This window comes from Trachurus trachurus (genome assembly GCF_905171665.1).
Source record: "Trachurus trachurus genome assembly, chromosome: 8".
Taxonomy (NCBI): Eukaryota; Metazoa; Chordata; class Actinopteri; order Carangiformes; family Carangidae; genus Trachurus; species Trachurus trachurus.
Window position 1 is genome coordinate 17370131 of NC_139905.1, and position 20704 is coordinate 17390834.

The window sequence follows — 20704 nt, forward strand, 5'->3', positions numbered from 1 at the left end:
GACAGCAGCATCCCTGCATCTTCAATCTCTGCCTTTTAGCATTAAGCCCCGCTGTAACAACATTTTTATGCCACTCCAGTGTCCATAAAATCCTATGTTTTTGAAGGTGCATCCTGCAGACACTCAGGTCATTGACAGTCAGGTTATCACCTCCCTGTCAGTATTTATGTACAGGCTCCTCCTGTCTCTCTCTCTCTATGTCCAGGCTTACATACAAGCTTGATGATTATAAAAAGCCTTCAACATGCATCCCCATAAAGAGAGACCTAGAAGCTGTGTATAATTTAATTAGAGGGGGGATTAAGAAAACATCCTGTTTGCAAATTGCTGTAGTGCCTGCGTGGACACTTGCCATGTCGTTATAACAAAAACATTTTTTTTTTTAAATGTGGCTTTTAAATAAGGGGCTTTTGAGCAGTAACTGGCGTGAATTTTGCAGGTCGTGCAATTACATAAGTCTGCGTACAGGACTGCGGTGTCAGAGAGAGGGGGAGTTGAGCTGAGTGTGTGTTTGGATCAGAGAGGAGTCGTCGCTCCGTCAACTGTTGGCCCTTCAAACCTAATCTGGATTAGAGGTCGGTCCAGTCTGCAGCCAGGGCTCCCAATAATCACATTATTCTGCGTTGGGTATAGACGTCTCCTCGAGCGGAAGGAAGCCGCGATGTCCAAACGGCGCCAACATCTCTGACGCGTTCACCTTGGAGATAAACTGTTTGTTCGAATACGATTCATTTTATTTTATTGCCGATTCGCGACGGAGACGGGAAACAATCGGAGTAAAAAAAAAAAAAAAGAAAGTTGTCTGAATATTTTTAGCGGGGTCGTGGGTGGTGCGCATTTCCGTGTGCAGCTCACCGCACTCTGCAGCATCCAGAGCGATCACTGCAGCCCGGAGCACGGACCTGCACGAGCCGACGTCTCCAAACCTTTGCCACTGATGCCACCAGCAGCAGCAGCAGCAGCAGCAGCATGGGATATTCATGTAAGTGCTTGTGTGTTACCGACTGCTGTAGTTACCCGTGCACCCAGTCCTAACAGGAGAGTATATATGTCTTGTATTGCTTATAGTAGGCTACAAGACTTGAGCAATTCTCTACAGGTGAGGACAGAAACAACACAGTGACAATCCAGTGATGTATTTGGCTTCTATTGAAACAGCCCTCTTGGATGTGGGGAAAAAAAGTTGACTCAATTGTTCATAAAGAGTTAATCGACCTCTTTTAGCAAAAGCAGATATTATCTTAATGATTTTCCTAATGGGATAAAGCAGAGCTTCGCTGGCACTGACCATGTGATACCCAGACAAACACCAAGCCCAGAGCCAAATGTGTCAGTCATCGGGGTCAAATGGTAGTCTGAGGGCAGGATGAAGCACAAGAATGCCATTTACAAAAGAAGAATAAGAATAGACCAGAATGATAGTCCGTCCTCATATAACCCGCCTACACAACACTACCCTTGGGTTTTAATGAAGCACATCTTAGAGAGAAAGAAGAATATTCAGTTCCCTTTTTACCCCATTGTCCTTGTTAAGCCAGGATAGAAAGGCCAAGAGGAGGACAGACTGGTAAAGACATGATGATTTTTTGGCAGGACTCAGTCCCATGCTGACACCAGGATTAAAATTGGATTTTTCAGATGGTCACATCATTTCTCCCTCTCCATTTTTAATCCACTTTAAGTGATCTACCACTCACTAATAGACTCTTGAATCTACCTGTCCTGTTTGTCGTGAGGCTTACAAACCTTTCGTTTAAACAGGCCTCTAATACCTTCAGTCATTAAAGTTTCTACCTTTAACTTCATAAACATTTCCTCCATAATGACTGGTGAATCTATATATTTGTTTTTTTGGCTTGTTTGAACACAAAAAATGCTCTGAAAGAGTTTTCTTTGGCTCTGGGAAACTGTGATGACCATTTTTGGCATTTCCTATTCAAATTATTAGTAGGGGGAAATAATAAGCAAAGAAATCATAACTGGAAAAAGACAGCCTTTCCTGCCATAAGTAAATCACAATCTGTTGTTGAAAATATCAATATTAAGTATATTTTGACTGGATCAGATTATAGCTCTGTTTTTCTGTGATTATCACTCAGCCATCTGCCCACTCGGTATTTGTTACAGAACTTGGCATGCATTTGGAAATACAGTTCTGCCTTTGCTTAAAATGAAATAAAAATATCCGCTTCACTTTCCATTTCCCATGAACAAACAGAAAACCTACAGACCTCTAAACATTTTCCCTTTGAATCCTGTGTCAGTGGTCGGGTGGTTGCTCTTTATTTCCTTCCTTACCTCTGCAGAAATTCAGGCACTATCCAAACTGGAAAGTTGCCAAATCGCCGCTGACTATTCCTCTGAGCAGTGAAGGTTTTCCTTTCTGTGTCAGCAAGAACTGACAGAAATTGACTCTGAAGCAGAAATTGATTAGGGGCTGTCTGGAGCAGGTTTAGCACCGGCGAGGCAACGCTTTTGGTTAATTAGATTGGACGAACAGCCAGGCAGGTTGGTGCTAAAAATTAATTTCTCTTCTTATGAACAGTGTGCAGAGAAGGTGGGGAGGTAAGTGGTGAGCCAGCAGCAACATGGTAACAAACTGTAGCCTTGAAAATTGGGTTCATCCAGTTATGACCAGAATTCGTAATGTGCAGGATCATTTCTTTGTCTTTTACGTTCTTTAATTGTTTTCATAAAGTTTTTCATCAGTTTGTGGATCATCTCTAATAGTCAGTGTACACATGCTGCACTTATCTATAAATACAAACAATTTGTATTGCTCTCTAAGCCAGCTGGTGACTACAAGTATGACACTGCATTATGCCTTTGTGTGTCTGAAAAATGATCAGAAATTGAAACATGCTGATTGCCCATTCATCAGATTTAATTCATGTCTCAAGTGTCTTAATTTCCTGTCGTAAAAGCCTCTTTAATATGAAGGATTAGAGTTAATCCACTCTGAGTCTGGACCGTGGCTGTTGACTGTCTGTGAATTGGGCTGTGCGGCATGCCTTCCATGATGCATGTCAGTGGCTGTCACATGTAAACAAACACTTAACAGCATGTTATAGATCCACATACTCTCAAAAGCTCAGATTTCCCAAGGGAGTGTCTAATTGTTATGCTTTCAAAAGCACGATGGAGAGTCTTGAAGAGTGTGGTTGGGGGGGAAAAAAATTCCCGTTATTTTCTTCCCTGTTATATTTTTTCCTGACTACCCTATTCCACATTTGGAAGTGTCCTTAGAGATACTGAATCAATGTATCATCAGTTTGTGAATGTGTGTGGTCTAGGTGGGTGAATGGCTTCCATTGTAAAGCGCTCTGAGTGGTAGGTAGGAGCCATAAAAGCCCTGTGTGTAAGTGCAGCCCATCTACCATTTACCACAACCTGGAGCGGCTTTCGTTTCCTGCTCCTCCTGGGCTGCCATCATTCGTAACTCTCCATCTCCTCTATTTGTTGCCATCTGGACTTCTATCTAGGGGCCTCACGGGGCCATTCACCAGAGAGGCTGTGATCTGTTTTGACATTTGAGCAACTGGTTGGCACACTGGTGTATGCTTGTGGCAGAGGGAAGAGCAACCTAGAATCAAGCACGCCATGGCCATAGCCTGCACACATTAAGGTGCTGCATTAAAGATATACCAGTGCCTGTGTCTGTGGTGGCTGTTGTGAGCATTGCAGATTTCTGGTGGGCGTATAACATCTTCCCGCAGACTCCACTGACACTGTGAGGTGATCATATGACACACTGTGCTCCCTGTGTATTTTTGACACAACACAATTGATTTTCTTTTTCTGTAAGTTGAGTCTGATGCTTTATGTTCATTCCATCCAGGTTCATGTTCACCGGGGCTAAATGAGGTGGCGATACGGACTCTTTCTGACCTTTAGCATGGAATAAGCCATCACAGTTTAACCTCATGTTGGTATATTTATCTTTAGTGCTTGTTCAAGTGTTTGTCCTCACACTTTAGACATAGCACGTTCTCACTTTCATCATCTACACGAGCAGATGCCACCATTTTGTCCCCCTGAGTTTCACTTTAATCAAACCTGAGGTAGCCATGCATTTAGAGGAGTGAACATGTGATCAAAGAATTGCTGTTTTGAATTCCTGAACTATTTTGGAAAATTTTGACAGAGACTGTAAATAAATAACAATCTACATCTCCTGCAGGAAAACTGCTTTAAATAATGCCAAGAAATTATGGCTTGTTGTTTCTTCCAGGTCTCATTAGACTATGCGTGACGCAAAAAATTGGCATGAACGATGATGGAAGATAGCTAATGGGCCATTGCATCTAATTTGGGATTAAGTGTGACTCTCTGGGCTAATGACTCCTCAGATTATTCCAGAAACAAAGCACTCACCCATCCCTACCTTACTCAAACTCAGACAGTATGTGTGAATTGACAGCACATGCAGAATGAATCACACAAATGCCTGAGGGGGAACAGTAAAACAGACACAGTAGGGGGTGCAGAGGCGATTTAAAAATAAAGGTCTCGAGGTGAAAGGAGAGAAAATTAGAAAAGTGACGGAGACAAGGGAACAAAGAGGAAGGAAAAGGTCAGAGTGGCTGGTAAAGAAGCAGAATGGACCTTTGATGTTAAATGTTACAAATTGTTTTCAAAAGAAATATTGCTAAGGATTTGTTTAAACTGTTTAATTTTAATATTCTTTTTTTTTTATGTCTCACCACATTTCCAGCATCCAACATGATGAGGTACCCAAGAGGGATCTTTCAAGCCTACGTGCCGTTACAGACTCCCAGCATTAGCACCATGCTCCATGTTTTGGAAGTCGGCTACACCCTTTGGTTGACTGTTTTCTCACCATAGCTTGTGGTTGGTTGACGGCCAGCATGGAGGAGAGCAAGCTCATCTTCAGTCTGGACCACCACGATGAGGGTCCCACCGTGGCCTTCTCCAAAGATAAGTCACAAGCCAGAGAGAGCCAGCCTGACCTCAGTTTGGGGATCGATTTGGACCTGAGTCAAGGCCACCGTTCCCAGCCCTTCCTGCCTCACTCACCCTCCTCCCCGGGCTCTCTAGCTGACCTGTCGTCATCATCGGCAGGCCTGCTTGTCACCACAAACTTGGTAAAATCTTCCTCTACGGACCTTGAGCCAAGGGAAAGCAGCTCGCTAAGAAGCAAACCTCTCCTCAGTCTGGTCAAGTCTCTGAGCACGGAGATCTCCCGCCGGGTTGAGCCGGAGGTCAATCTCTCCAAGTCTGACTCCAAGCTTCATTTGCATCCTTGGAAACAGCTTACCCAGCCAAGGATCCTAGAGGCAAGGCCCGAAACGGGTGGACTGATCGAGAATGACGACTGGGCGTCACCTCCTTCCACAGGCAGCATGTCACCCACTGAACCCCGGGGCAGCTCGCTGATTGCTGAGCTGGAGGACACGCGGAGGAAATTTTCGGAGGCCATGCAGGATCCTCTGAGCATGCTGAGTAAGATCATGGGGGACGAAAGCTCGGGCAGCCCCAAGCAGGGGAGGGCCTCTGGTGCTGGAGACTCACCGGCCTCTCAAGGGAGCTGTGGAAGAGAGATGAGCGGTGAAGATGCAGAGTTTAAGTGCTTTAGGAGGACTGACAGTGAGCACAGAGGAGTGTTTGAAACTCCTCTGAGAAGACTCCAAAAGGGTTCATTATTGAAATCCTCTGGCTCCGCAGACCACCACACTCACAGCAGAGACAGCCATTATGAAATTCAGACTTACGGAGATGTGCTTCAAGTAGTGGAGCTCCAGAACAGATCCAGAGGGACGCATCGCAAAACTTACGCCCAGCCTCGAGGCATAGTCCCAGGCTCATCGCTGCCCTTTCACTGGCTCGTCCCTGTGGGTCTTCTAGCTTACGGGTTTTTTGTGCTGCCTCTCCCCCCTTATCTGACGGGTCTATCTGTTGGGGTTGCGTGTGGCTTCATGCTGGGACTGGTGGTCTTGTTCATGTTTGCCCCGCAACGCTCAAATACCAGAAGCAACAAGGGCTCTCGCTTCAAGTCCAGCATGTGTCCACTGGATGATAAGCTCACAGATCCAGAAATCCTAGAGGTAACACAGTAGTCAAGTATAGTACAAAAACAATCTGATGTTATAACATTGTTTTTCTATACTTTTGCCAAAACCTGGCTGTGCAGTGATGTATCCATGTAGGCTAAGTGTAGTGGAGAGCTAGGCACTGACTTGGAAAAACCAATGAGCAGAGTATAAATTCTGAATTAGTATGAATCATTCATGCTTTTGTGTGTGGCCACAGACAGCTATACCTATACTTACCAGTCTGTTTATTTCATCAAAAGTTGACGTTAACAGATTTATTTATGTTTTCCTTTTTTTTCCAATTACTTCCTTTTTAAATTTTAACCCATGCTGCTCGCAGCTCTAGGAATGACAATACTGTCCAATTCACTACTGTGGTCTAGACTGAATTATATCAACAGCTATACTGGATTGACATGAAATATAGTGCAGACAGACGATGAATGCTATTTTCTACCCTAGGCGTCTTATACTACAGCCAAAAGGTTGACATCATAGATTTTGTAAAATGACTCTGCACCAATTAAACAAATTGCCATCAAGTATAGCACAAACAGCCATGCCCTTTTAGAACCAGTAGTAAAAACTTTGACAGTCTGACTTTACCATCCATACATCCATCCATTAGCTAGGCCTCTTCTCCTTACAGAGTTACAGAGGGCTGGAGTGAATCCTTAGTTGTACTTTAGTGCTAAACAACATTAGCATGCCAACACTTATACAGTATATTTGCGCGCTAACACACCAAAATAAGATGGTAATTGTGTTTAAGAAATTATTTTTTTTAAAGTGCATGTTAACAAGGTCAAAAGACTAGACCTACTCCAACATGGCTGTAGATATTTAGCACTGAGATGCATTGAAATGATGCTCCAACATTAGCCTACTTCCTGGTTTCGTTTGACTGATTTGGCTACATGGAAATGAGGTACGAACTTTAGTGTTTGTTTCTGAAGGGTCAGGGATCATAACAGCAAACAACAGCAGACATGTGAGGCAGTGGATGGCGCGGTACTATCAGAAGTGTCTGGATTAGTTTTGTAGTCATCTCTGTATTAAAACCGACCCATAGGAACAGCGGGTTCAGCATTTGAGGGGAGGTTTACATTGGTGACAACCCCGCTGTGCTGCCTGCCTCATTAAAGGCAGCAGTAGCAGGTTCAGGTAAGGTGAAGTTCGTGAGGACAGAGGAGTTTCTAGTATGAGGCCGTAAGCTATTTCACAGTGTTAAATGAGACAGATGTATTCTGCCATGGCTCATGTTTCCCCTCCTGCTGAGCTGTATTGTCACAGTTTACACCACTCGCTGTGAATTTCATTTGCCTGAGTAGAGACTTTGCTTGGTTGACATATTTCCTGCTTGATATTAACACTTAGTTAAATGCACATAAATAATGCCACAACACAGCTGTCAAGACTGTTCAGTTATGTAGGAGAACTGTGAAGTGATTTGTTACTCACTGTGTTGCCGCTTTCCATCGCTTTTCCCTACAGGGCTGGATGAACGAGACGCACGGCTACGACCCTGAGACTTTCCACCCCTCCATCACGCACTCGGTCTACGTCACGCTGGAGGGAAGCCGGCTGCGCCTGGCACAACCGCGTGCCAACATCCCTCGATGGGCGGCGTTCGATGAGTCGCCCCGGGATGCCGTGTTTTTACGTTCTTGCACTTATCAGCTGTCTAACTGTAAGGTCAGTGTGTCACTCATAGGTCCCAGCACAGCATGCATGTCTCTCCCCGGGGGGAGTTAAAAAAGAGAGAGAAGCAAGGTGACCTCTCATCTGAACTCCTCACTCCTCATCTCTCTTCACCCACTTTGTCATCTAACACGGAGGTGAAAGACCAGAGGGATTAGGCCTGAAGTGATGACACTCTGAATAAACTTGACCCCTCCACTATGCCCCACTGAGGCAGGCAACAGTGGCTTTCAGTAGGGTAATAGAATAAAGCTAGCACACAATATAATCAATGCGGGGAGGGCTTTTGGCAGTAGTTAACAGTCAACACATTTCTGCCTGCCAGCATGTGTTATGGAAAGAGAGAAAGAGATAAAAAAAAGTTTTTTTTTTTTTTTTTTTAATGTTCCCATTCTGTTCATTTTTATCCCAGGTGTCTTTGTTGCCTCCTGGTCTGGCTCGCAAGAGGGTGTGGAACAAGAAGTATCCCATCTGCATCACTCTGGCTGAGGGGGAGGTAGGGGAGGAGAGCCTGGTTGAAGGGCAGGAGGAGGAGGAAAAGACAGAGATACACGCCTTACCGGACCACCAGCTTCCTGTCACACTCTACCTGTTCGGCCGCACGGGGAGAGAGAAGGAGGAGTGGTTCCAGCACTTCCTGTCCGCCTCCGGAGCCAAGAGCAGTGTGAGTGGAGAGGAGAACGCAGGTAAGATGTCATGGTTTATAGTGATTCGTGGCGACGTTTAACGACACGCTTCAGCCCACTCACTATGTATCTATCTTTGACTTCCCCCTTCAGAAACGCTACCTGGTGGGGATGCGGTCAAAGAGAGCACGGAGGAGCTGCAGGATTTGCCAGGAGCCATGAAAACAAGAACGCTGCTGGACTACTGCATCTACATGACTCAGCTGATTGGCTCAGAGAGTTGCAACCCCACACCCAGCCCCTGCCCCAGTGAAAAGGGAAGCCCCACGACCCACAAGAAGGTTAATGAGCAACATTTTCCTTCAGCTTTTAGATCCAGCAGCGAGCGGGGCAGTAAAGGTTGATATATGCTTTGAACGTTTAACTCTCCTCCTTTATGTATCAGACTTCAAATAAAAGAAGCCCTGTCAGTCAGGAGGAGATATCACAACATTGCTGCTGCTATACGTAACCTCTGGGTGTCAGGCTAATACTCCCTTTGATCAGAGCTGGTCGATATAAGCCACTGTTCTGCTCTGCACTCATATCAGCCTTTTCCAGGATGCTTGCTCAGCTAAATATATCCTTGCTGACGAGACCAAATGTCAACATGCAGAAATATCAGGTATCAAGTAGCTGGAAGGATATTAATAGGAACTGCGTGTGGTGCATCTGCAGAGTACCAGACTCGGCCGCTAATCCCAGTCTGGGTGTTTTGGAATTGCCAGCCCGCTGAGACGCTGTCATGATGAGTCAGTGAAAAATTGCAAACGTATTTTTTTCTCTGAAATTTGCTGCAGATTCACAATGAAGAGCACAACTCTGGAGGTCACGCTGGAGCTGAGTCCAGCACAGGCTCAGGCTCAGGGGCAGGGGGATGCTCTGCAGAGGGCCAGCCCACCTGGGTCAACTCAGTGGTGGGAAGGATCTTCTGGGACTTTCTCCGGGAGAAGTACTGGACGGATCAGGTGGCGCACAAGATCCAGAAGAAACTCAGCAAGATCAAGGTGAGGGCGATCGATGGTTGCAACTGATGTTCTTTGTTACGCACATTCATCTTCATCATCAGTAGCATCATCAGTGTCATAATATCACCTGGCAACAGTGAGTGTAGTGTAGGTCAGAGCTCTACAAACTGTGTCACTGGATGATCTGAGCTGAATAGCAACACCAGGGTCTGCACAAGGTCAAAAAACACAAGCTACATTGATGCTGCGTGTGTGTGTGTGTGCGTGTGCCTGCGTGTGTGTTTGTGTGAGCTGATAATGCACTGCCTCTGGTTCCTAAGGCAGGAGTCGTACTGATGGCACCACAACATCCCATCACTCATTTCCCACTCTCCTCTTTGACACACACCATCTCTCTCTCTCTCTCTTCTCACACTGACACACTTCCTGCAGGCCTCCATCGTTTGCTCTTTTGTTTGAGGTACTCAGTGCGGGTCTCTCTGTTTGTCATACGCTGATCTAATTTGAAGGTAATTATTCCATCATTAACCCGACTGTCTGCCCCATTACAGTTGCCATACTTCATGAATGAACTGACTCTGGCTGATCTGGACATGGGCACCTGTCTACCCCAGGTCCTTAGCACGTCCAAACCCACGCTGGACCGCAGAGGTACAGTACGCACACTCCCCTGTGGCTTAAACTGATGAGTTTTCTTTTATGAGGTCAAATAAGTTTAGCCGACAGCGTCTACCCAGATCTCTCTCTGTCACATTCCTGCAGTCAGCTCAGGCCATGATCTCATTTATTTCATTACAGAGTTCGTCATGCCCGCCTTAAAAGCTTTCCATTGTCTCCTACTGAAGCGATTAGCAATCCTCTTAGTCTTGACTAAGCTCAACCAACAATAACATGCCAAAGCTATCCTCTGTTGGTCTAATGTTCCCCATGCAACAACACCGTGCCAGAGGAGATCAACAAAGGAAGTCGACTCAGCCTCCAAACCAAAGTGTTTAGCGTTTACTTTAGACCAAGAAATCTGCCAGATTGCCTGCTACCTGATAGCTGTTAGCTGTCGCCTCTGCTTTAACTCCCTCTCTCCATCTCCAAGGCCTGTGGCTGGAAATGGAGGTGATGTACACAGGCTGCCTTCAGATGACCCTGGAGACTAAGATGAACCTGTGTAAACTGGGTAAAGAGGGAGAGGACGAGACTCACTGTGTCCCAGAGACCCAGCAAGTGGGGTGAGGTTCATTCAACTTTAATATTTCTCATTTTATAAATAGGATAGGTGAACATGCTGAGGATAAGTGTGTTTTCTAAGCTTTGTAGTAGTTTGCATTAAGAGGCACCACCGGTGTGTTTTTCAGCTGTAAGCCCAGGCTGTGTATACTGGCCGATAGTGATGAAGAGTCATCCAGCGCAGGCTCGTCTGATGAAGAGGAAGCCCCTCCATCTGAGCCCCAGGGATCTGTTGGAGATAAGAGCACAGTCGTAGCAGCTGATGGGTAAATAAAAAAATTCATTGTTGTTTTCTATCCCAGACAGGATTTTAGATGGGAAAGAAAAGGAAAACTGTCAGGCAAAAATATTTAGGTGCTGAATTTAATGTCAGAGCACAGAGTGTCTTGGCAGTTTGGGTCAAGTTTAACAGACATTTATCAGAAATATGTAAAGTAACATGAATTTAAGGAAGGATAAGGCGTGTAAAAGCTGAAATGTTTTCAAAAGATCCTTGAAAGTTTCAACTTATTTAAAGAGGTCTACCTAACTGCCTTTATGTTGAACAAAAAAGTGGAGGATCAACATCCTTTTTTTAAATTCTGTGTCTATTCTTAGCAATTCAACCATTTCAGACAGTTTTTTAAACTAGTAAGTTGAAAAAAATCAATCCAGTGACTGTCATGTTTTGGATTGGCAGTACATAAGCACTTATAATATTATCCCTTTTTTTTTCTTCTTTTTTTTAAATCCCAGGCATACTGGTGGCAGCACAAGCAGGAAATTCCTGAGATTTGTGGACAAGATAGCAAAGTCCAAATACTTCCAGAAGGCCACAGAGAACGAGTACATCAAGAAGAAGATAGCTGAGGTGTCCAACATGCCTCTGATGCTGAGTGTAGAGGTCCTGGAGCTCTCTGGTACTCTGGCCATCAACATCCCACCTCCTCCTACTGACAGGATATGGTACTGTTCATACACAGATTCCATGCAAACTGAACATTTTATGGTCAATCATTTCTTTGTATCTTTCTTCACTAGCACTCTTTCTCTCTCTTTCAGGTACAGCTTCCGGGTGCCTCCCAGGTTAGACCTCCATGTGCGTCCCATGCTCGGCGAGAGGGAGGTCACCTTCACCCATGTCACTGAGTGGATTGAGAAAAAGCTGCAGTGCGAGTTCCAGGTGAGTGAGTTCATGAGTCTGTTCAAAATTATTTGAATCCGCATTTTTATTGTTTATATTAGAGGTTAATGTCACTTTTAATCATTGTTGATCAACAGAAAGTGTTAGTTATGCCCAATATGGACGATCTGTATCTGCCCCTGATGACATCTGGCCTGGAAAATCCACCGACATCCCACCACTCCTCAATCCAATCCACATCCCAACAGTCCTCCATGGAGTCCCAGGAGTACATGTCAGAGTAATGGCTCCCATAAAGCTACAGATGGGATATTTCCTGATGCAAAATAGCTAATGTGCAGCTATTGCCATGAATCTCATGGACTGTGAGGCAGCTGCAGCTGGGTACCGGCTTAGTGTTCATCCTGAGCATGTTCATTGTTACCAGTGTGGGATAGATGCCTCCTGAGGGCACATGGGACATGGTATTGACCTCGAGACTGTGACAATGGTGCTACAGTGCCCCCTACTGTGAAGATATTGAACCAGACCTAACACCCTGATCACCAGTGAGACAGTGGACACGGTCCACTGGGTTTCCAAAAGGTGCTGATGTAGGTGAAGATCAGAATGTCTTTACTGCACAAAAACAAGGTGTTGTTCATGGCTACTGTTTTAAATGGATGAAAACCGAACACCAAACTGTCCATCAATCCATTTTCTTATCCGCTGATCCTTTAAAAGAGGTTGAACAAATTAGGAGGTGAAAAAAATAAGATAATAACCTAATAAGAACTTTCTGTTCATTTCAGCCAAGCTGCCATGATGCATGTTATTTCTGAACAGTGTAACTGTAATATGCTCATGGATTTCTCAGTGAACAATAAAAACCTGTTCCAAACTTTAAATCTATGTCAATTGTTGAACTTAAACTGCAAAGAAATGTGTACATACAACACAACACACAATAACTACACAATGTATTTGAAATTCTGTTTTATTATTGTGTAATCATTTAGTCCTTTTTTTTTTCAGGCGTCCTCACTCGGCGGCTCTGGCAGTGTTTTCTTTACATCTTTCTTCAGTGGCCCCTGCAGGTAGACCAGAAGTGTGAGGTCAAAATAGTACAGAAAGATAAGAGTGATTATGTTAACACTGGGGAAAAAAGGAGAAAGAAAGGAATAATTGACCCCTTTTGTGCAAATATTGGCTTTACTCATGCAAAAATGCACAAGCCATTCTTGTCCTCACTTCCTGGCATTCAGACCTGAGTGTGCACCAAACCTTTCTCACGCTCACCATAAATGCCCTTTTCTCCTGAGCGGTCTGGAAGCGGCCGTGCCCAAATTTGGAAGTGGTGTCGATGAACTTGAGCTCAATCGTCTCCTTGGACTTGCGAGATGTGTGCACGAGCAAAGACTTTTGGAGAGATAGAGACACACAAAAATATAAACACTCTGTACATGTAGCTTAGCTTTTTTACTTTGTGAGTAAATCGAGTTACAGATTCAGAAATGAACAACAACAGATCTGAAATTAGACTTGCAAAGTCACACTGTACCTTTCTGAGAGTGAGGACACGTTTGGTAGTCCCGACTACGCAGCCTTTCACCATGACAAAGTCATTATTCACATCACCGTACTGGGGGAAGCCTCCCTACAGGGTAAATGACCAGGAGAAAGACAATGCAGAGTACAGGAGAGAACGAAGGGTAACTGAAGCTTGCTCAGGCAGAAATGTACTACTTCTGTGCAACCCATTGTGGTGCTGGAACCACATTACCTACTAGTTACAGAAAGCACCATGTTTTTCACACCACCTTGAAAAACATTTGTGCAAAATTGCTAATATGCCTTGTGTATTACAAAGACTAAAATCTGTGTTAAAAAATTGTAAATTGTCATTGATACATTATCAATATGGTCTTCATAGAAAGCAGTATTTGAGCATACATATGCTTGAAAATATGAAAATGTGATTTATTAGCTTCGCAATGGTTTTGTCACAGAGAGATGGAATTACCATGGGTGTAATACTCTTCTGGCTGGTGTCATAGCTGGTAGAGGCGTTGTTCCGGATCACCTTACCATCCTGAATGTGGACTCCCCTACCAATGCGGTAGATCTGTGGACACAAGTGAGGACATAATGGGTCTCAAGCATGGACACATAAAGTCATGGTAAACCCACCTGTAGTATATACTGAGAATAATGAAGGTTCATTTTTATATTCAATAAGTCTTTCACCCATCAGCCAACCTTCTTGTTGAGCTCAGTGCGGTGGTTGTATCCCTTCTGACCAGCACGAGCGATTGTGAAGGCCACACGGGCGGGATGCCAGGCTCCAATACAGGCCACCTTCCTCAGGCCCTTGTGAGTCTTTCTGGGGAGCTTCTTTGTGTGCCAGCGGCTGGTCACACCTATCAGCCAAAAAGAGTAAAATGGTACATATGGTGGTTATAAATCTGAGTACATTTGTTTTTCCAAATCCCTGGACTTACACAACCAGCATCATGTTTCCCACCTTTGAAGCCGTGACCCCTGGAGACGCCAATGACATCAATCATCTCATCCTGGTAGAAGACAGAAGATATAGGCACAGCCTGCTCCAGATGCTCCTTTGCCCAGTCCACCTTGTCTGAGATGCTTCCTCCATTTAGCTGCACCTCCATTATGTGGGCTTTTTTCTGCTTTATGGGCAGCAGTCGCATCTGGAAAAGCAGAAGAAACTGTGAAGACTGTAAAAGCCTTGAGAAAACTATGGTTTTCCAAAGACATAGACTATCATGCTTTGAGTTTAATATGTATATTGACCTATTATATATACCAGTACTTCTACCTATAGTGTTTTGTGTCTTTTAATAATTGAACTTATTATTCAGCATGAGATCATGTTTAAATTCTTAGTAATAATATCAGGCACTTGAGCATTTGAGTCTAATCTGCACAGAGAACTGGTCTTAGCAACAGCGTTGACAGTTGACATCTTGGCTCATCTTCATTTAGTTTGCTGCCAGCATAAAGGTTTTCACCTGGCAAAGTCTGGGTGAGCAGCCAGGTTCTGCCGTAAAATGTATTTTTAAACTGCTATTTGAGACGGCACACTCCAGCGCTCCCCGCAGACAGAGCATCATGGTCAGAGTTATTTGGATCTCGGCAGCTGAGAAGCCTGAGATGTGGTGGCTTTTCTTTCCATTGCATGTGGTCTAAGCTTGACACCTCTGCCCTTTTGCCAGGAATGTTTCAAAAGAAGACGAGGTGGAAACAAGATGTGATAAGAGACCACTCTTGTTGTGCTTTAAAAGACTGGATTATGCTTAGTGTCGTGTGAAGGTAGGATTAGTGTACCTGAGAGTGGACAATAACTCTGATGGTTGAACAGTATTTCTTCAACATAGTAAAATCCTTGTCCAGCTGTTTCTTTCCTGCCTCATCCTGCCACTTCTTGCTGTACTTGGTGAAGGCCTTCTTCTTGCTCTTGTACCTGAAGCACAACACAGAAAGACACAATGAAATTTAGACATTGTAAGAACTAGTAGTAATGCAGTAATTTAGCAGAACCACTAGGACCTAATTTCAAGTTTATCTAGTTTAAAATAAATAGGAAATTCATTTTAATTCCACTCACCAGCTTTTGTAGAATCTGCGCTTGCACTCATCGCTCAGGTGCTCGGCAAAGATGGTTTTAAGGGAGCGTAAGCCGCGGATAGTGTGAATGTAACCCACAATTCCCACCACAATGACAGGTGGAGTTTCAATGATGGTAACTGCCTCAACGTCCTCTCGCTTGGATTGCTCTGTGGGAAGGAACATGGAAAATATCCATCTGCTGAGATCATGTCAGTTTTTCAGTCAAACTCAATCAAGCATAGACTTTTCAACAGGAGATTCTATGTGTACATGCCAGCAGATAAACCAAGCAAACAACAAGGATCACTCGAGTCTCCCATGGATCCAGCCATACATACTGAGGCCGGTGCGGTGCACCTCCCTGAGGGTGTGGGTCATGCCGGCCTTGTATCCTGGAAAGGCAGTGAGGTGGACAGGTTTGCTGGGGTCATCTTTGGGCCATGTGCGCACCTTCCCCCTGTGTTTCTTGCTACGCTTGTGGGGTAGAAACCCCAAGTGCCCGTGGCGGGGAGCATGGAATTTGCGATGAGACTAGAAAAGACACTACTTGTTAATATGAAATTCACACTACCCAAGTGTTGCAGAGTTTATATATATATATATATATATATATATATATATATATATATATATATATATATATGCAACAACAGCTTTCCTTGAGTTTTTTCGTTTTAGTTTTTGTGTGCAACACACATAGATGTCATTAATACACTGCAGGTGTACAACAGAGAGATGGAGAAATAGGTAACAGGTTGCATGGTGTCCAGATGTGCACATTTTAATGGCCCTTATAGAGGCAGACACTTGTGTTTGATCTTTACAGTCTATCACACTAAAATGTGCAGAGTGACAAATTAATAGCCCGCTATAATCAGGAAATGAATATTCTGTGGTTACTGTTTTTTTTTTATCTGTTTCCCTAATTTTCTCCACATAATCAGATTCCTATGTGTAACAGGACAAGAGGACATCAACAGTCTGTCCAAGCCATGTGTTTGTATTTTCTGTGTTGATTTCTATATGTCACATTTTCTGTGAATCAGCAATCTACCAGACAAATAATAAAGAAAACTCAGAGACTGGGATATTGGATTTTAAAAAAGCAGTCACCATTTCAGTGTTTCACGTGGTCTCCTCACAGGCAGCCATCTCAAGATAACTTTTCCAAACACTTTATCTATGCTTACAAATCCAGATGGCTAAAGAAACTCATAAATCACACAAACATGCTTACGTGAAAGAGATAAAAACAGGTGAAACTGTACAAGGATGAATCCTTTATAGCAGAAAAAAGCCAAAAACACAGTGAGTACTGACCATGTCCGCACACTGTCCGGTCTAGGGATAGAAAGGAAGAGGAACCAGTGCTGATGCAAGGGTCATAAGATGATACACGGCGTAAGAGCTCTAATTTGGTGTCTGGCCCGGCTGAGGAGCCGTATTTGCTTTCAAACAAGGTAATCACTGCCAAGTTCTCAAGGGAGAAAATAGGAAGGAGGGAAGAGCGGGCAAAGACTGAGGTCTGAGGTGGTGGGGAGGCCCAGTGGACAGGAACCATATAACCAAGAAAGGAGAGAGAAAGGAAGAAGAAAGTTTTCATTTTCAGATAGCCGAAGTTGACCTGTTTTAGAACCGACACACTGATACAGTTTGGTTTAGCCATCTGATTTAATCAACCATGTCTTGACATGATTGTTGATTAAATTGCTACATAAATATAGATAAATATCCCAGCTGCATCATTTTAGTCTATATTGAAACAGGTTTTCCTGTATTGGTGTGATCTACAGCACTAGGGTTCTGTATCTTTCTCCAGACTACAGCATACAAACGAAACAGATGTGCCTGCTGTTTTACCCGTCATCTCACATCTGGTGTCATTCTGTTATTAATATATAGGCAAACGCAGTCACAAAAGAGTGCATTTTCAGATTTTAAGACACATACTTTTTTTTACGTGTTCTTTGATTGCTATTATCAAAACAGTTTAAGTGACTCTTTAGCTTTTAGACTCTGTGCAAGAGTGTCTTGGACAAATTATGGGACAACTGCCTCTGTGTGTGTAAAAGGTCCCTCACACCTAAGAGTCTGCTCATTTTGTTTCTCTGCATTTTCTCTTAATTTCATACCTCTGTACCTCTGTTTTGTCCATGTGTATGGTTTTGTGTTTCAGTTGATCTCTTTCAGGTCATTCTGTGTCCTATTCTGTAGAATAGTCACCTCTGATTGTTTAGGGTCTCTCTATAGTTGTTTTCTGTCTCTTTGTAGTTGTCTCATTGACTTTTTATTTTTTATCTATAAATGTATGTCTTTACATAGAGGTTTTGGTCCAGGTTCAGTAGAGAAGACTACCCCATAGGGTTTGCACCATACCGCCACCTGCTGCCTATAAATGGCACAACACCGCCCACCTGTAACCTTTACACTTCAACCTCCATTTTTAATAAGAACATTTCTTTTAAGGCTTATGTTCAGCGTGTCGTTCAGAAAAAATATGCGTACCAAGTAATAATCCCAGAATGACATAAAATAAAGATATAAAAAAAAATATATAGTTTTAAATTCACTGACCTCTATTTCGCCATTTTTATCGCGCAGACTGCGCATGCGCGGAGGAGAGAATAGCTGTCGAGGTCGAATCGTAGGATTTTCCTCGGTGTGGGTCAAAATACATCAAAAATGCCAGACTATGACAAAGGAGCATACCCGGAGCCTCCTCGGCAGACTCCGGCTGTGGACAAACAGACCGCGCTGCCAAACCCGGCCCTGATCCTGTCTAAACTCTTCTACTACTCCGTGGACCTGCCTGTCACCACATTTAGAGGTAACCGAGGCTAACGGAGCTAACCGTGCTAACAGGACAACAACACAGCTAACTGGACCTGCAGGCTGGTGTATGGTCGAAAACCGAGCTGTGTTTGGACATAAAACGGCGATATGCATTGCAGAATATCACAGAAACTAATTTATAAGGCTTTGTTTAATATAAGGGGGTAATTAACGTTAGCTATGTTATGTATGCTCTGCTAACGGGGTGTTGTGCTGTATCCATGCTGCAGCGCCTTGACCCGGTTTAACTGGGCTCTGCTTCACCCTCTCTTCCTCTATGCCGGGGGGGGGGTGGGTCTTCGACGTTTTTTAGGCCAAGGACCCCCAAACTAATGGGGAGATGAAGCATGGACCCCATACTTTAAATATTCATAAAATGGTGTTGCCCTGGATTCAGTACTAAGCTATTCAAGTAGGCTAATATATTCATGTTCTTATTTTAAAGGTACAGTGAGTAGGATGGCCATGCCACTGTCATTCATAAACATACTTTGTTATATCAACAATGTATGTTAATTGCAGGATAATCATGCATACAAGCTATTACAATTGACGTTTTTATTCTAGACGTAAGTGTAGAAACAAAAAAATAAATACAAAATTGTATAATCAACCAAAAATGTCATGACCCCCCTGCAGTACCTCTGTGGACCCCCTGTTGAACACCTCTGCTCTTCCCTCATCCAGATGCTGTGGACAGTATCCGGTCCAACAACAAGGCCCTGTACTACCACCAGAAGTTCCGCCGTGTCCCGGACCTGACTGAGTGCCAGCAGGGAGATTACGTCTGCTACTACGAGGCAGAGATGCAGTGGAGGAGAGACTAGTGAGCAACTCACACTTGTTGTATCCAGGGTGGTTTGGAGGCTCTGGGTAGTGTAGTTTAGTGTGTATCACATATTGAACAACACACAGCTGTACAAAGCTGCAAATGCATATGGTTGTCTCAAAAAAACAAATTCATTTTATGGCAATTAGTTTGCTATAAGTTGTTGTACTGTCATGAATATAAATAGTATACTAAAGGCTCGAGGTAGCTCCTGCATTTTTTTTCTTTATTCCACTGTACTTAGGCCTTAGACTCACTGTGTGTTTTGCACAAAGCAAACCATGGAGAGGATTTCCTCAAAGTTCATGGTATTAAGTTGTACATTTTTTTCCAGTATTCTCTGGTATTATATGAGAAAACGTTCTAATGGTTTAATCAACTGAATTAATTAGGACAAGCTGCAGGAATTGATCAGCTAATGAAATATGTAATTTTCTGTGGGCAAATTCTCAATGTCCTGATTAGCGAGTGACAGTGTTTGCTACAGGTGTGATGATGCTGGCTGAAACTCCTCCTGTAGCCTGGACTCATGCACTGTGCTAGTTGAGGTGGAGCCCATTAGCTCAATTAATTGTATCAACATTTTCGTGTTCTTCTAATTTTGTGACATCATGACAATACACCTGTGCACAGGGAGACCTTTACACCACATATGGCCAGTGCTCTTGCAGCTTAATCACATACACTTTAGATGCAATGCCTGTTTCCACACAGGTTTGGCCATGTAGGGTATCTAGGGTCGTTCTTATAAGATGATCAACAGAATGTGAAGCCATCCACCGAGAAAGTTTGTACGACTCCAGGAATAATGATATTCTTGTATTTTCCATAAGTGTTTTTTTTTTCCTTCAGGAATAAGAAATAATACCGTAGTTGTAAAAAAAACACGAGTTTCGGCATCAAACAGCATCAAATGCGGAACGCGTCTTAGTTATTTTAAACATGTCGTTGTGACAATGCCAGATTAACTAAAGGCATTTTATTTATTCAAGAGTGTGCAGTGGAGTTTGTCTTCAAGAAGCAGCCTCTAGTTTTGAGAAAGCAGTCCACGAAGCGCTCCTCGTTTTAAACAAGAGATAATAGTTGCTGTCGTCTTTGCCCCTCAGTAAAGTGGACCAGGAGATTGTGAAGGTGATCCAGGAGCGCCTGAGGGCCTGCCAGCAGAGAGAGGGACACAGCTACCACCAGAACTGTGCCAAAGAAATTCAGCAGTTCAACGAGGTGACCAAGAACTTCCTGTCCCGCTGTAAGTACTGCGTGAAGCATAACATGTTTGTTTTTTTGCTGTTAATTTCATGGCTTTCATTCAGGAATCCCACATGGCATACTGCAATATCTATTACTGTATTACCAAAACAATTATCATTGACGGTCACTTCTTCACCAAATAACTGAGCCATTGGTTCCAGCATGTAAAATGTATAACGAGTTATATTTTATGAAAACTAAAACTACTTGACATGTATTGATGGCTTTGTAGTTTTTCAAATGACTACCAGTAAATATTTTAAATCTACACCTTGTCTCCTCAGATGGGGACCTCGGGGCGTACGCCAGTGGGAGGAAATGTCTAATGAAGCAGAAGGAACGAATGATGGCAGCTCAGGCCCAGAGTGCTTAAACAGTTCTATCTGTCCTGTGTAATATTGTAAAATAAAATTTATGTCAAATCATGCGTTAGTGTTTCTCTTCCTTGTACTCAG

At 43.6% G+C, this 20704-nt stretch overlaps 3 protein-coding genes across 6 annotated transcripts; 2 read left to right on the top strand and 1 right to left on the bottom strand.

Moving 5' to 3' along the window:
- The first annotated feature begins 515 nt into the window (after window positions 1-515).
- On the top strand, window positions 516-12618 carry LOC310990323 (testis-expressed protein 2-like). Of its 3 annotated transcripts, none has more exons than XM_083977664.1 (12): window positions 516-982; window positions 4715-6065; window positions 7548-7748; window positions 8167-8440; window positions 8534-8721; window positions 9220-9426; window positions 9939-10038; window positions 10478-10610; window positions 10737-10874; window positions 11344-11553; window positions 11650-11770; window positions 11869-12618. In XM_083977664.1, the coding sequence occupies exons 2-12, from the start codon at window positions 4869-4871 to the stop codon at window positions 12013-12015; spliced, it is 2916 nt and encodes a 971-aa protein (XP_083833790.1). In that variant the 5' UTR covers window positions 516-982; window positions 4715-4868; the 3' UTR covers window positions 12016-12618. The 3 variants fall into 3 exon arrangements, with proteins under 3 accessions (XP_083833790.1, XP_083833792.1, XP_083833791.1); XM_083977665.1 differs by lacking the exon at window positions 516-982 and adding an exon at window positions 4510-4586; XM_083977666.1 differs by lacking the exon at window positions 7548-7748.
- Window positions 12619-12691: 73 nt separating this feature from the next.
- LOC310990324 (large ribosomal subunit protein uL3-like) lies at window positions 12692-16815 on the bottom strand. Of its 2 annotated transcripts, none has more exons than XM_083977667.1 (10): window positions 16661-16815; window positions 15679-15871; window positions 15339-15507; window positions 15059-15194; window positions 14235-14421; window positions 13970-14130; window positions 13734-13835; window positions 13272-13367; window positions 13010-13129; window positions 12692-12801 (listed from the first exon to the last, which is right to left on the bottom strand). In XM_083977667.1, the coding sequence occupies exons 1-10, from the start codon at window positions 16661-16663 to the stop codon at window positions 12742-12744; spliced, it is 1227 nt and encodes a 408-aa protein (XP_083833793.1). In that variant the 5' UTR covers window positions 16664-16815; the 3' UTR covers window positions 12692-12741. The 2 variants fall into 2 exon arrangements, with proteins under 2 accessions (XP_083833793.1, XP_083833794.1); XM_083977668.1 differs by having other exon boundaries at window positions 16578-16683.
- Window positions 16816-17938: 1123 nt separating this feature from the next.
- ndufb10 (NADH:ubiquinone oxidoreductase subunit B10) lies at window positions 17939-20676 on the top strand. The gene is made up of 4 exons (XM_083977270.1): window positions 17939-18167; window positions 18860-18998; window positions 20108-20247; window positions 20534-20676. Exons 1-4 carry the CDS (start codon window positions 18023-18025, stop codon window positions 20620-20622), a joined length of 513 nt encoding a protein of 170 aa, XP_083833396.1. The 5' UTR covers window positions 17939-18022; the 3' UTR covers window positions 20623-20676.
- The last annotated feature ends 28 nt before the right edge of the window (window positions 20677-20704 follow it).

Coding starts and splice junctions, on each gene's coding strand:
- LOC310990324 (XM_083977667.1), bottom strand. Junction 13,130..13,271: donor GTGTCCTCACTCTCAGAAAG/GTACAGTGTGAC, acceptor TCTCTCCAAAAG/TCTTTGCTCGTGCACACATC. Junction 12,802..13,009: donor AGGAGAAAAGGGCATTTATG/GTGAGCGTGAGA, acceptor GTCTACCTGCAG/GGGCCACTGAAGAAAGATGT.
- ndufb10 (XM_083977270.1), top strand. CDS start 18,023: ATGCCAGACTATGACAAAGGAGCATACCCGGAGCCTCCTCGGCAGACT. Junction 18,168..18,859: donor GCCTGTCACCACATTTAGAG/GTAACCGAGGCT, acceptor TCCCTCATCCAG/ATGCTGTGGACAGTATCCGG. Junction 18,999..20,107: donor ATGCAGTGGAGGAGAGACTA/GTGAGCAACTCA, acceptor TTTGCCCCTCAG/TAAAGTGGACCAGGAGATTG.
- LOC310990323 (XM_083977664.1), top strand. CDS start 4,869: ATGGAGGAGAGCAAGCTCATCTTCAGTCTGGACCACCACGATGAGGGT. Junction 6,066..7,547: donor CAGATCCAGAAATCCTAGAG/GTAACACAGTAG, acceptor TTTTCCCTACAG/GGCTGGATGAACGAGACGCA. Junction 8,441..8,533: donor GAGTGGAGAGGAGAACGCAG/GTAAGATGTCAT, acceptor TTCCCCCTTCAG/AAACGCTACCTGGTGGGGAT.